This window comes from Onychostruthus taczanowskii, unplaced genomic scaffold (assembly GCF_017590055.1).
Source record: "Onychostruthus taczanowskii isolate IOZ18803 unplaced genomic scaffold, ASM1759005v1 scaffold15, whole genome shotgun sequence".
In the NCBI taxonomy this organism is placed as follows: Eukaryota; Metazoa; Chordata; class Aves; order Passeriformes; family Passeridae; genus Onychostruthus; species Onychostruthus taczanowskii.
The window spans coordinates 3,187,446-3,202,330 of record NW_024498685.1 but is presented as its reverse complement, the minus strand read 5'-3'; the positions used below and the strand labels follow the sequence as shown (position 1 = coordinate 3,202,330).

At 42.9% G+C, this 14,885-nt stretch overlaps 1 protein-coding gene across 1 annotated transcript in view; it reads right to left on the bottom strand.

The window, feature by feature from the left end:
* The window catches only part of YARS2 (tyrosyl-tRNA synthetase 2), a 14,689-nt gene extending 4,391 nt beyond the window's left edge, over window positions 1-10,298 (bottom strand). Inside the window, exons 1-2 of the mRNA XM_041398861.1 lie at window positions 10,263-10,298; window positions 758-808 (exon numbers count right to left, since the gene is read on the bottom strand). Coding sequence (XP_041254795.1) covers window positions 758-808; window positions 10,263-10,298 — 87 coding nt within the window. The remainder of the gene's footprint in view (window positions 1-757; window positions 809-10,262) is intronic.
* Window positions 10,299-14,885: the final 4,587 nt, after the last annotated feature.

Genomic DNA, 14,885 nt, shown 5'->3' with positions numbered 1-14,885 from the left:
CGGGCGGGGCCGCTGCGCTGGGACCGCCCCGGAAGCGGGAGCCCGCGGGGCGGGGGCGCGGAACGGCGGAGCGCGGGCGCGCTTTGCGCCGGCAGGCCGTTCTTCTCCGCCGCATTAAAGGTGCGACAAAACCGGCGTGTGCTGGCTCCTCCTCCGCTGCATTTCTCCCAGCCCCGAATACCGGGAGTTTAGGTGCTGGCAGGCGGTGGGAATCGGTCCTTCGGCTGGTGCCTGAGTTGGTCACGCCGGGGCTTTAGAATTTACAGACCCTAGAATTCCTTAGCTATATGCTTAGAATGTGCTGGCTATGTTACATGTCTTGGATGCTTGGGAAGGCTGCTCACCACTGACAGAGGTGTGCAGCTGTAGGCACCTGGGTGATAGAAGGAAGCCTGAGGAAACACGGGTCCTTCTGCAGGGCAATGGAACACCTGGGATATGGAGAATGCTGAGGTATGCAATGGCTTTTTTGCCTCAGTCTTCACTGGCAGATGTTCCAAGCACCCCGGCAGAGTTGCAGAAGGAGAGGTAAGGGTGAGGAGGATGATCCACCTCCTGTAGGAGAAGATGAGGTTTGAGCCTGTCTAAGGAACCTTGGGTTGCACAGATCCATGGGACATGATGAGGTGCGTTCACAGGACCTGAGGGGACTGGTTGGATGAAATGTCTGAGCCACTCTCCATCATATTTGAGGAGCTGTGGTGGTCTGGTGAGGTTCCCACTGGCTGGAAAAGAGGCTCAGTTGGTCATTGATTACCTTCGAAACAGTGGCCAGCACTTTGTAGACATTGTCAAAATCTTTGCCATTCTAGAAGTAATGTTAGAAGTGTTAGTGTTAGAAGCAATATGTAGAGGTGATAATACAGTGGGGTGATCAATAAATGGAAATACTGTGCAGACTTAGAAAAGTTTAGATTATTAACTCGCCAGATAATACTGACAAGAAGAGTAATTCTGACACACTAGATCCCAAAAACAAGCCATTGTCTCGTAAGTGGCCTGGTAATGTTCTCCATGCACCACTTTCACACAGCTGAAATTTCTATTCTCTAACATTCTCTATTCCTATTTAAATGCTAGCAAAAACAATGACTAGGCAAGTTCTTGCTGTAGGTTTAGGTAAATGCCCAGCTGGAGCAGATGGTTTGATTCCTTTGTGCTGGAAGGGGCCAGTGGCTTCACATAATCCCTTTTTCTTCCCTTGTTGGCTCACAACCACCCCCTGCAATGCTACGGGCTGGGAGAAGAGTGACTGGGAAGCTGCCTGGGGAAAATCAGCCAGGAGCTGCTGGTTGAGCTGAGCATGAGCCGGCAGTGAGCCCAGGCAGCCAAGAAGCCCAGTGGCATCCTGGCCTCTGCCAGCAACAGTGGGGCCAGCAGGACCAGGGCAGTGGTGGTCCCTCTACTTAGCACTGGTGAGGCCACCAAATCCTGTGTCCAGTTTTGGGCCCTTCGTGACACAAAAGACATTGAGGTGCTGGAACGTGTCCAGAGAAGAGCGATGGAACTGGTGAAGGACCAGAAATCTCTGAGATGCTGTGTTGTGTTAGCAACAATGAACCAGTTAATTCTGTTACAGAGCTAATTTTTGCCATTTTGTTCTTTATTCGTGTCTCCTGTTCTTCTGCTTTCATTGCACAGGGACAGCCTGTGGCTGCTGGCATGGTGAACCAGCATAAAGCTCTGCAACATCAGCAGGAGCTTTAGAATCCACCTCCCCTGCCCCTCTCCAGTAAATCCCCTGGTGCTGGGATAATCACCTTGTGGTGGCAGATGTTCTGGCTGTGCCCACTGCCTTCCAGAGCACACCTCAAACCAATACACCTCTTTTCTTATTATTGCTTGTCCTGTACTCTGAGGGTTTTTTCCTTTATGTGGGGTGGGAAAAGCATTTGCTTTCAATGCACATCTAAGAGGTAGCCTGACTCTGTGGTGTCTGTAGGAAAGAGGACAGTTGTTATTTTCTACAGTCCTTAATCCCTCTGCAGCTTTTATATCTCAGATTAATCAGAGCATTTGAATGTTTTCCTTTTCCTTTGATGTGGTTTGTCACCCTTCCTCACATTTATTTTATTTGATCTTATTTTTCAGTATATTGATTTTTTTATCTTGTCAGCTTTTTCAGCTGAAAAGTAACTTGTTCCCTGCTTCCTCATCTCTCTCCACCCAGGGGTATTTGGTGCTTGTGTGTTCCCTTCTCCTCTCTTTCTCTGCTACAATTGGTTGTTTAATTTTGTTTTTCAGGGACCTCTTTATATGTCCTCTGAAAGGTGCATAACTGTTTTTAATTGGTCTTTGTGCCATATTGATCTTGTTTTAGATTTAATATCCAGCCTTCAAACACCAGACCAATTAATATGGAACATGCTTTCATTTTTTTTGCATGCTAAATAATTTTTTTTTACTTTAAAATGGCCCAGGGGTTTGCAGACTATGGTGCTGACAGCTGCTTTCGTCCTTGATTTTAGACTCCATCAAATTCAGTTTCGATACTGGGTTTTTCTAGGACAATCCCAAACCAAGAATCAACTATAAAAATCCTTTTTATTCTTAAAATACTGTTGTGACAATATTATTATTTATGGCTTGTTAGCTTTCAGCAATTATTCTTTTTTTACACATGACAGCCTTTTTATACATGACAGTATCCTAAGTCAAAAATCTCTCCATTGTCCAAAACAGTCATGCACGGAGTTAATTTTCAAATAAGAGAAGAGTCTTGGGAAGAAAGTTCTGCATCTCCCATGAAATTTAAGTTGCTACACAATGTGTATAGGCACATGGTATCTTCTCCCCAAAGCTTATGGGCTGGTATCACTCACTAACAGTGTTTGCTTGTGACATAACTGAGGAAACTTTTGTGACTGTTTTGCCACTCTGCCATAATGTAATGGTCAAATTATTCATTCTGAGAGCTATTCACTTAAAAGATTAAGGCAAAGCCAAGGGTGATCTCTGTTGGCTATAAAATGGGATACCAGTAATGTAACCAGGGAAAGTAGGAAGTGTTTGGGACTAAATCCCATTAGGGGACAGGCTAAGCCTAAGCAGAGGAAATGTGGATGCAGTTAGAGATAATTATGGTGGTTAGTCTTTCTATTATAAATCATCAGTCTTTAGGTGTGATTGTCTTCCTATAAATCATAAAGTAGTTTATTTTAGCCTTGTAAGCAAATTATTTTTTCAGGCATTTTGAAAGCATTTTCACACAAGGAAATCCAGAACTGATAGTAAAGGCTTAGCTCTCATTATGATAAATAGAATAGTCATGAAAGAATCATTATTTTCATGGCAATGTAGTTGGAAAAATAACACAGATTAAAACAAGAACTAACAAGACATAATAATGAGAATAAGAATGGTTTATTTTCTAATTCAGTTGTTCAGAGTGAATCCTTTATCCTGGCTGACTTAGTATTCTGGATGATGCTGATGGAAAAGAGAAAACTCTTCTGCTTTCAGAATATCAAAGTAAATATGAAAGCTGAAACTCCCTCTGCTTGCCAGTGCAGGTGTATAAACTTCCTGATGGTTTGAAGCAAATTAGTTGGACAGTTCAGGGAACAGCCATGCGAAATTAAATATAAAATGCTGGTATGAAAGGCCTGTGAGGAGCCTGGGGAGCACCCTCACAGTTCTCTGGGCAGTAGGTGATGACATTTCCAGTGGCAGGCACCCCTCCATTTGTATTTTCCTCCTTGTTCTTCACTGAGCCCCTGGTTCCTTTGCCTTTCACTATTCTCAAGTAGACGCAGGTATAATCAAAGTCAACCCTAACAATATTGTGGGATGTCATTCCCAAAGAAAGGTAACATTTCCTATAAACTGCAACACTCTCTATGTCAATCGAATATCACATCACCTGGGGTCTTGGAAACTATTAAAAGAATTTCCCAGTGAGGTTACTTAACTGGAATAATTTTGAAGTCACTTATTAGTGGCACTGGTGTCTTTTGTGTCCCACCAGGAAGAGTGCCAGGCTGAGGGATGAATGGAGAGCTGGCACATCATGGGTGACGTGTTCACTTAAGTTTCCACTTCATGCCTGAGTTTTCACCCAGTATTTGATTCCTATTCTGCTTTCAGAGAAGATCCTCATTCCATTGCAAAGTATCATTATTAAATGTAACTCAGTTTAAAATTCTGCTTTGATTTGTGCCAGCAATTATTCCCTTATGCAATAGAAGGAATTCCTGATCCACTCTCCTCCCGATAAAGCCAAATAATATGTGCATCAGCCACGAGGGGGCAATACAAGAGCTTGATATGCTGAATTTTGGTGCTATTCGTTCTGGGTAAGCTTTGGGGTATTAGGTAAGTAAATATATTTACAGTGTTTCTACAGAGTTTGACTTTCTCTGCCAGTGTGTAATATGTGCCCCACATCTGCATAATTGACTTCATGCAAAAGCCAAGAGAGACTAAGCTGATTTTCTGGATCAATGATTGAAGCCTTTTGTGTGGCTAATAATTGGTATCTTTATTTAAGTGGCTCAGTAGTGGATGAGGGATGTTATGCGAGGAACTCAGCTGCCCTTAAAAGCAAAATGTCTTAAGAAAGGGGATGCACTGGTACCATACAGCTGTCCCACTGGGAGTTCTCTCCTGGCTTTAACTTCTGACCTTCTTGAAGGCCAAGGAAACCTGAACACCTCACATGTGTAGAATTCCCAGACACAACATTAAAGTCTGCCTTTTTGATCCAGGTTTTTTGATTCACTTCTCAGCATGGCTGATGCTTGTTTTTCTGCCTTATAAGAGCATTCATTCAACACTGGTGTCAGGTGCAAATAGTTAATTTTCAGTCTTTTTAATATTTTCATGTCATTTTCAGGCATTAGAGAAAGTAATAATATCTCTGTACTTTCAAGGACTAGTTTTCCACCCACTGTAATGGAGAAAGTATTTTAAGACATTTTCTATTTTGTCATTAGCTCTTTCAGTAGCAGTCAGTGCTACAGTTTTTCAGAAGGTGGAGTTCTCCGTTTTCTCATTCAGATAGACTAAAAAGCTTCAGCACAAGGAATGCATTGTGGACTTGGCAGATGTCTCATGTCACTATATTCACCACAGTGTTTATTTGAACATAGAGAAATTATGGACGTGCATTTTGTTATTTCACATGAAAGTGCTAACAGCCTGCTACTGTCTTTTCCTGACATGGAAACAGTTTTCCTCTCAGTACTTTGTGGGAAATCTTGCTTTCAGTCAGACAGTGCACTGTGAAGTCTGTTAGCAAATATGTCTTTCAAGTACATGCAAGTTTGTGGTTTAGGAAATAAATAGCAATGTAAGGAGAGGAACATAGTAGGAAACTTTGAAAGAGTAAATAACTTTTGAGAAGGGAACTTCCCTAAGAAAGATTTGAGATAAGATTCTTCCTGTGAATTGGGTGTTCAGTGTGTCAGAAATGCTGTGGGCACGATGCTGGGACTGCCTGGTATTTCGAATAACACAAAGCTCTTCTGCACAGGCAGTGATGGCCCCTCTCAGTCTGGACACTGCTGGACCAGGGGCACTGGCACTCTGTGCCCTTGTCCCCTCAGAATTCAAGATTTACCCCTGTTAAAGCTTGAAGGAACTGAATTGGCTGATTTGCCCTCTGCACAATGCTGACCATGGGATTTAACAGTTGACAGAAACTGCAGAAATGGAGACCTGTATTTGGCAGGAGCAGATACACCACAGCCCAGATGCCTTTCAAAAGGATCTCTAACCCTATCTGTAAACATCAAGCAGCCTCCTTAGACAGCTGATAAACAAGCTTTGTCTTCAAAGCTGATAACAGATTTCCCCTGAGAAAACATGCACAATCCCCAAAGCCTCTTCTCTTTCTTGGGGTTGTTTGTATGCAGTCTCAGCTTTCTTGCTCTGATACTGCACAGCCTCAGGCCATGCTCCTGGCAGGTTACATTAAAAAAAGCTTTGAGAAGCTGGCTGATGATTGAAGAAATGAAAGTGAGCTTTGGGACATGATGTTTGAGGAACTGGATAGCTACTGCTTTTCCCTTGCAGCTTTCTCCAGTTATAATCAACCAGCCTGGGGGCAAGATGCTGGACACACATCCCAATGGGAACCATTTTTCAGGGATAACAAGTAACTGGTTATACCACAGAAGGATAACTCAGCTCAGTGTTGAGTTGACAGGATAATATTTCTGTCCACCTAAATTGTTCTGCAGTGTCAAATGACGAAGGTAATTTCACACTTCTGTTAATCCTTGGATTTTGGATGTTACCCTGGTAGCTATGACTGTACAGAATAGCATGTGCCTATGGGAGGGGAGAATTTGAAAGGGAAAAGAGGAACAGAATGTGACCACTAGCCTGAAAGTACAGTGCTAAAGAGAGAGGCCACACACCACATACTTTTCTTCCAGAAGAACAAATTATGACAGTGCTGTATCTTCTCTCATCACGTAGTTTGTTTTTTTCATGTTTATCTTGAAATGGACACTGAACATTTGTTGTAGTGCTAATTTCTGATTCTGATTTAAGGTGTTTAGTATATATTTACACCAAACAGAACAAACCTGGTGACCACTTAAGCAAGACATGAAATGATGTTCTCTGGCATAGACAACAGTGTTAATGTTCATTTTGGGTTGGTGGCTGTTTTCCACATATGTGTATGTGTGTATATATATATGTGTGTGTGTGTATATATATATATCAGTTATTGATGTTCACAGATTATTAATCTGATGGGTTTGTGGTTTGAAAACTAACAATTTGTATTTCTGCTCCCTTCCTGGAAGGGAGAAGCTTGCTCTTTCTTGCCAGGAATCATTAGTCAATGCACTCGGTTCAGGCTGTTCATGTCTTGTGTATTGTTATGTGATAAGGGGGAATTACAGAGTAGGATTCTGCCTGGAATCTTCTAGGCCTGTGGGAGTTTCCCCAACATGTCACAGACTTCTCTGAATACGTGATAAGGCAACCTGCAAATACTGATAAAAGATAGAGAAAAATGTTTCTTTTTCACAATAGGGGGGGATTACCAAGTGGAATCCTTTACAGATCAACGTTAAGATCAGCGCTGTTTGAAATACCTATAAACAATGTGGGCAAGTAGTTTGTTCGTGAATGGTTGTTGAGGAGGGGATTATATCAGCTCCCAAAGACATTTCAGGGTACTCCAACCTAATAATGTTTAGATATTTGCTGTGTATGCAGTGCCATCATATCTGGTCTGGCTTCTCAGGCATCATGGAGTTATCAGGCTGCATGGAATTCAGGAGGAGGAGAAACCTTAAAAGTAGTGTTTCTGTTAGGTTTGTAAGAAAAAGATCTTTTTTTCTAAAGCAAGTTTCACTAAAAGAAACAACATTTTTCCTTCTGTTACCAGAAATGCTTTGTTACAAGACCCATTTACAAGCAGGGAGAATAACTTTTGCTTGTGCCCAAATGCATTTGTAGTTTAAATACAAAGTAAAGCAACAGTTGGTACAAACAGCCATTGAATATGAAGAAACAAGCCCGCCCTGCCCTGCCCAGCCTGCCTTGGAGCCTCCCCACCTTATCCAAGGTCCAGGACCCTGCTACAGCTCAGCCCAGGACACCTGTCCTGGCTGCCTTATAGGGGTAGTCCTGCCTGGCCTCCTTTTGCTCCTGTTGAACACCCTGGTCCTGGCTCATTCCTTGATGTTCCCAGTGTGGCAGAGGTCTGTTGGGCCCCTGCTTGTCCCCTCTCCTGGGGCACTACAGGGTTATATCTAGGAAAGGCAGGTCTATGAGTGAAATACAGGATATCTGCAGGTGCCAGGTGTCTCAGAAGAGTGGGCTTTATTTTCTGTCTTCCCTGAAAAGTGCCTACCTTCACCTGCAGCTCTCAGCATGAGTCTGTTCCTGAATGTCACCCTTCCCCCTTAAGAGGCAGCTATTTGTGCCCTGGCTGCAGCTGTCCACAAGGTCAGCTGCATTGCAGCTGGGGATAGGAACACTGCAGGGACACGTCTACAGTCCCATGTGACACTGTAAAAACTGACAGCCCAGAATCTTGAGCTTTGTAAGAAGCAGTGGCTTTTGCTGGCTGTGAGCTGCAGTGAGAGTCTGGGTGAAGTGTCTGTCAGGCCAGAAGTGTTGTTCTAGCTGTGAAATTTCAATGCTGGGCAGGCCAAACCAGCAGAGATGAAGGAGCAGCCTGAAAGATCAGCTTCTCCATGGTGATTCAATCCATGCCAGGAGTGAACTGGATGCAGTGTCTGCTAGAGTGTTAGATCAGCCTAATCTTCGTTCTCATTATCAGCTGAAAGTATATCTGTGGCCCCACATGTCCCCAGAGATGTTAAGTGGTGGGGTTTGCTCCATTATTTGCCTTCCCTTTGCCACTCCACCCCTGTGCAGCAGCTGCAGCCTGGGAGATGTCCATGGAAATTGAAGCTGCTCAGTCATGATGTGGGTGATGGACACTTAGAGATTTCCTCAGCCTGTTGAAATGGATCTGACAATGGTCAGTCTTCCTTATTTCTGCGGGACTCCAGTGACCTTAAAACCAGGCAAACAATGGCCCTGTATATCCCTGTCTACAATTGCTTAATTATCCTTGCAAACAGGGAGAGTGAAGGTTCCTCAGTGTATCTTAGCATTATGGCTAACTATGGGATATTGTTAGCTGTTTACATTGCTTAATGTTAATGTTAAACAAGACAAACTGTTTCAGAGCCCAGGATAACTCCTGGCTGCCAAAAAGAAGGGAAGAAGTCCAGGTGCAGCTGTGTAAGCACTTCAGATTTTTTTGTGTGTGTGAACCTGAAATAACCCTGAGGAATTCATTACTCAATCTTTATCATGAGCACACAAACAAACATGTTTTCTATAAATAGCAGTTTTATTAACAGTGCTGGGTAAAGGTGCCTCTTGTGTGTGTGGCCTTGATATTGTGTTTATGTACAACCAGTGGATCATTATTAACATTTATTAGGGTTAACCATGATTGCTATATAACCTATACTATATATTACTATATAATCTATGACTGTATAGCAGGTTATACCTCTACACACATATAAGGGATTAATTTTAAAGTGTATATAAGAATAATGTGTATATATATGTGTGTGTGTGTATGTGTATATATATATATATATATGTATATATACACACATTAATACAGCCCTGTAATCCTGTTGAAGCTCACAGAAACTCATGTGAAGAAGGAAGAGCAAAGAGCAGGGATGTCACCCTGGCTGTTGGAGACTTTCCCAGCTGGCTAAAACCAATGCAGCTGGCGCTTGCTCTCTGTCTTCCACAGAACTGGATTTTTGCCTGCTGACATTTGTTTGGTCAAATGCATTTGAGTAAAGAGGAAGAGCAGAGGTAACTTCAGAAGCCAACTTTTAAAATAAGCCAAACCAAAAGACCTAGAATTGTGGTCCCTACAGTCAGCCCAAGCAGCTTTGGTAGTTTTTCTGGTGGTACTTAGAGTGCTACAGAAAGCTCAGTAATGCAGAGCAACTGCTGGTTACCTCCAAAATATATTGAGATAATTACTAGGGACTGAGAAACATTATAAGTCTTCCTGTTTACCTTTTGTGACTTACTGTGTTTGGTTCTTTGGAGCTTTCCACCCCATATCTCCTGTCACAAAGCCTCAGAAAAGCTCTCTCTTCCCAACTGCAAGAAATGGACATGTCAAGAGCCACGTGCCCTCCACAAAGGTGTTGTTTCAGCTTGAGCTGGTGACAAGTCCTGGGGACCAACAAGTTCAGAGCTGGAGAATGGGAAAGAGTGCAGAAGAGCCAAATAAAAAACCCTCAGACATTTAAACCCAAAGGGAAATCTTCCTGTTCATTGTACTCCCTGGCCTGAATGCCTCAGTAAAATAGCATTTTTGTCTCAGGGGGTGGATAGCAAAGTGATGTGAGGGATGGATAGCAAGGCAGAATCACAGAATGCATTGAGAAGTGGTCAGAATAAAAAATATTTAAATGCAGCCATTCAAAGATAAGTAGTAAATCCATTAAATGCAATCAGAATTATTAGACTATCAATAAGTTACAAAAGCTTCAGTGAGACACCAGCTCAAGAAAATGTGCAGCAGCTACAGAGACAAAGTGCTTAGAAAGGTGGGGAGTCATTAGTCATGAGTTGTACCTGTTCCCCATGTGTTACATGATATAGATGTTTTATCACAGTGACTTTTCTACTTAATTTATTTTATTTGAAGTAGATAACTCACTGTATTTCACAGGCAGCAGGTTTTTAAATAAAAGAGCAATTTAACAGCTGAAAGCCTTTTTGCACATTTGTACTCCACTCACCGTTTCCTGTATACATAGAGGTCTCCATGTCAGCATTTTCGGATTATTTGTTATTTTTGTTGCCTGCCTGGTACATTATGGTATGGTCCTTTAGTGCTTACCTAAGGACTATGACCCTTATGTGCAAATACTGGCAGGGGAAGAGACCTGGGAGAGAGGGTTTGGCTGGAGAAATTAAGATGTTGTGTCACGGGGTGAGCCATGACATGTGAAAAGCAGCAGCAGGACAGGTCCAGGAGCCCTGGAGAGTCTCCCCAGGGGATGAGTGTAGCCCAAGCACTGCCCCTGCTTCAGCTGAGGCTCCTCAGGACTCGCTGGAGGCTCCTGCAGCCGGGCAGCTGCTCAGTGGTGCTGGGATGGGGCCACGCTGCTCCTTCCCACCCTGGTGGGAGGCTCCTACTCCAGGCTGCAGTCCTGGGAGGCTGGATGGCCATTTCTGACCAGGCAGAGCCTCAGCCTGTCTTTGGGACTGCCACACGCTGCACAAACCGAAGCCCCAAGTCCCTTTTTAATATTTTTTCTTTATTTTTTTCTTCCCATAATAGTTGAGTTATACCAGAAATTAATTTAGCTTTGGCATGTATAATTTCCACAGTGTTTATAATGTGTTTCCTTTGTGCTCAGCAGCTTGATTTTTGTTTGGTTGTTTAATATTACCTGATCTTTTGCACTGTGAGGGGTGATTAATCTTTAGCTGTCATGTTATTAAGCAGTTCCTACACAGTATGAATTCAAAAGTCTGCACTTCCTCTTCTCTCTCAATAGCCTAGGCATATATTAAATTTCATTTCTAATTACATATGTTAGGGTGAGTTATGGGCTACTACTCAAAATAAATTGTTCTTTGATGTCAGTTCAGCATATGAATGGCCAGTTGTAATTATACCAAGTTAAAACAGAACTCAGTGCTACTGTGCCTAGTCCAAAGTAATTCAGTGCTTCTTTTAAATAGAATCAAATCAGCAATTTTCCATTGTTTATCAGCTCAATGCAGGCATTATGAAAGAATTTTTTCCTTTGCAGATTTGAGCTAAAAATGCAAGTGGCGTGTAAATGGCATTGACAGAGGCAGAGGAAAGGTTATCCTTTCTAGTGTGCCATCTCCAAATTCCATTTCCCTGCAAAGGAACCAGCCACTGGTGATTCACTGCACTTTTGCTTCCGTTCATTTCATTTTTATGAATGTGCTGAGTTCCCAATAAATGTGCCTATTTATCACAGGGAGGCACCATCCAGTGCCTCAGCTGCCCTGTGGAGCAGCATCACACAGAGCTGTGCACAACTTGGGGTAGGGAGAGAAAGGGAGGACACACGTTCTGCTGGCTGTCATTTAAAGACCCCGTGGATGTTCCTGGGGTTCTTTTGATGTTAAACACTGATTCGTTGCCGTGCTGGAATGCACAGACATGTTCTGCTGCAGCATGTCAAGCCTCTGCATTTAACACAAACATAGGACTTTTAAAATGAGAGGACTAAACACACCTAAACAGACTCCTAGTGTCAGACCTTAACTTTCAGGGGTTTGGCTATTTAATTTGTGGCTGGCATGCATTTTGTGCTGGGTGGAATTTGTTATCAGCTGTGTTTACAGGCTGCTCCAAGGCTTTGTGAAGCTGTAAGGCTCTTTAGCATTTGTGGTTCTGCTGTTGGGCTGCCTGTTTTATGAGAGCGTGTGTGCGTTAGCTCTCTTTTTGTTTTAATTATTGGCAGTAAATACACTTCAGGAGTGAAATATGTTTTGCCAGGAGAAATCTGAAAGTGCTTTCTCAGGAGAAAAATAATTAGAAAGGTTAATGCAATCCACTCTGTACAAGACTTCAAACTCATTTGCTTGGAGATGTGAAGCAGATGCTTTGTTCACAAAAGTATATTAAATTAGCCCTGGGGGGTGTCCCATTACTGTTTCTCAAGTACATCAAAAAAGGCAAATTAAATCTATATCAATTTCCAATATTGACAATACAGTTAGCTTTTAAGTGTGTACAGTGCCCCATGCAAACAGTCTTTTTACTGCCCGCTTGGTTTCACACAGGCCTTGAGAGAGTGAAAACTGGAATTTTCGTTTTATGGTATTAAAACCATAGATCTCCTTGTCTGAGCTGTGTAGGAATGTGATTTTTGCAGGATGGCAGAATCTGCCCTGGAAGCCCTGACCTGCCAGCCAGCTCCTTGCAGTAAACGGAGCCCAGTTTTGGGAACAACTGAGGGGAACCAACAGAGCCGATGGGTTGCCCCTGCCTGAGCAGGGCTTGCTCTTTTTCTGTGGAGAGGTGTTCAGGACTGGCTGTATGTGCACGCTGCATTGTAAAAAGCCTAATGCTGCTCTTTCTGGGCTTCCATAGTCCTTGTGCTGGGCCTTGAGGAGCTAAAGTGTGCCAGGGGGGGCAGAGCCAGCTTAGTTTCTCAGCTGGTTCATGTTGGCAGGGCAGAACTTCAGCTTCCTTCAGGTCAGCTCTGGCACTGACAGTGACACTCCCCTGACACAAATCACACCCATGACTCTCACTCAACGCCTCCTTGTGCCTGTTTGGCTGAAATTTTGGCTGTGATTTCAAGAGTTCCTTGCAGGATGTTATAGCCCAGATGTTTCAACCAGAAGAGGCAGAGGCTAGCCCTTAGTGGAAATAACTTTTTGATTAAGTCAAAGATAGATAAATCATTTATTTGGCTCCATATAAAACCAGTTTTAGAAGCACAGGTCATGTTTCCTCCTGTCACCCAGATAGGAAATAGATTTCACAGCACAAAAAACCTTGTTCAGGTAATGGTGTAAGTGTGCCTTGAACTTGTTGTGACCCCACTGTCACTGCTAATGTGGGCTGAACTGATGAAGAGATGCAAAAAACTGAATAAAAGGGGAAATTTAAGTTCTGTGAATTTCCTCCCTTTGAGATTAGTGGGTCCATCAGTCATTTCAGTTACAATAGGTTTGTTATCTCTGCAAATAATTTTTTACTACTGAAATCATAGCCATCCTTCTGCTGGGATTAAGGCAGACATTTGCAAGGGACAGAGGTAACTTTCGGGCTAAGATAAGAGAAACTGTTTTTAATGAAAGCACTTGAGAGGAATTAATGCTGCTTAACGTGTTTCTTGATCATTGCTTGAGCCAAGATCTATATATTTTCTCAGGCTGATGGGACAGCAGTATAAAACTTCTGCATTTTATTATCTTGTTCTATATGCTCCAATTTATTACTTCCCCTTTGTCTGGCTCAACCCAAAGATATATGATACAGGTAAAGCTACTTGGTAAAAATACAGAAATGCAGTTCAGTCTGAGGCACAGAGGGAGCAACTGCAGAGGCAGGTTTCTTAGTGGAATGTGAGGTTTTCATTTTAGCACTTCGCTTCTTCCCAGGTCTCCTGTCTGGGTGACCCCCAGGAGTATTATCCTTTAAGCACCAGAAATGCATTGCCTCAGGACTGCTGCTGAAGGGCCCAGCCTCAAGCTCTCCTCTCACACTTGTGGAGTGCTAATCAGGCACCTCCCTAATTAGCCTTCCATGGTTACCTGATGTTTGTTTACTTGTTTTTTGTTTGTTTGTTTTTCTTGTTTTTTATTGGTTTGTTTTTTACAGCATTCCTGTAATCTGAAATGTGATTTATTTATCTTCTCTCTCAGAAGACATTACAGCACTTGTGCTGGGAGTGATGCCCTTCCCAGTAACTCTTTGGCTACCCCTTTTCCATGGTTTGAGCACTTGTCTGCGCCGGTTTCCCAATACAGGGTGACTACAAGGGGTCTCTCAGAGAACTGTACAAGGCACTGCAATCATGCCTTCAAAAGCCCAGTTGCTGGCATGCATACAGTTCGTAGTTAAACTGCTTTTACTTCTTCAGCGTGGAAACCCAGGGCACAGGGAATATTTCTCTGTCTGCTCTGAGGTGCCCTGACCCCCAGGGGAGCACTGACTTTGACTCTCATTCATGGAGAAAGTTTCCTAGACTTCAAGATAGATTAGAATCCACAAAAGTGTGAAATAGATTATAGAGAGTAGTGTGGGTGTGTCACTTGGTGAAGAATGTAGGTTTTGGGATTTTTAGTATGTTGTGGATGGAAGCAAGATGGAGGGCACAGGGCATTGTCCTGGGTTTCTTCTTCCCTCTTCTTCTTGGGTTTGGGTGGCATTTTGTAATTGGGCAGAAAAGTCCACACTGGGCTCTTTGGGATCAGTTATTTGGTTAAAAGGGAAGTAATCTAGGTGTCAGTTCTTAATTGGATAGTTTAGTCTTAAAAGAGCTTGTAACAAGAGATTGTTAGCCCTTTTGTGCCTTCTAATGAAAAGCTGCGGACTCACAGTAGTGAGACTGTTTTACTGATAAGAAATAATAAACACTTGAGTCTGAACATGAACTACTGTCTCAAGTGCCTTCAATCCAGACCCAGAGAAACCGACAGGTCAGCAGTAATATTAAGTTAAATAGAGCAACTGGGTCAAAAGTGACTTTTTCTGGCTTGATTCCTTCCTCTTGTCACTTGTGCATGCTTCTTTTGTAGGAAAATACAGCATGTTCCAACAGCAGCTTCTCTGGCCCCAAAATCTTTTTCCCCACAGAGTCTCAGTTGCTGAGCACCATTCAATAGTCCCGTCATGGAGGAATTTCACCTATCAAAGGTGG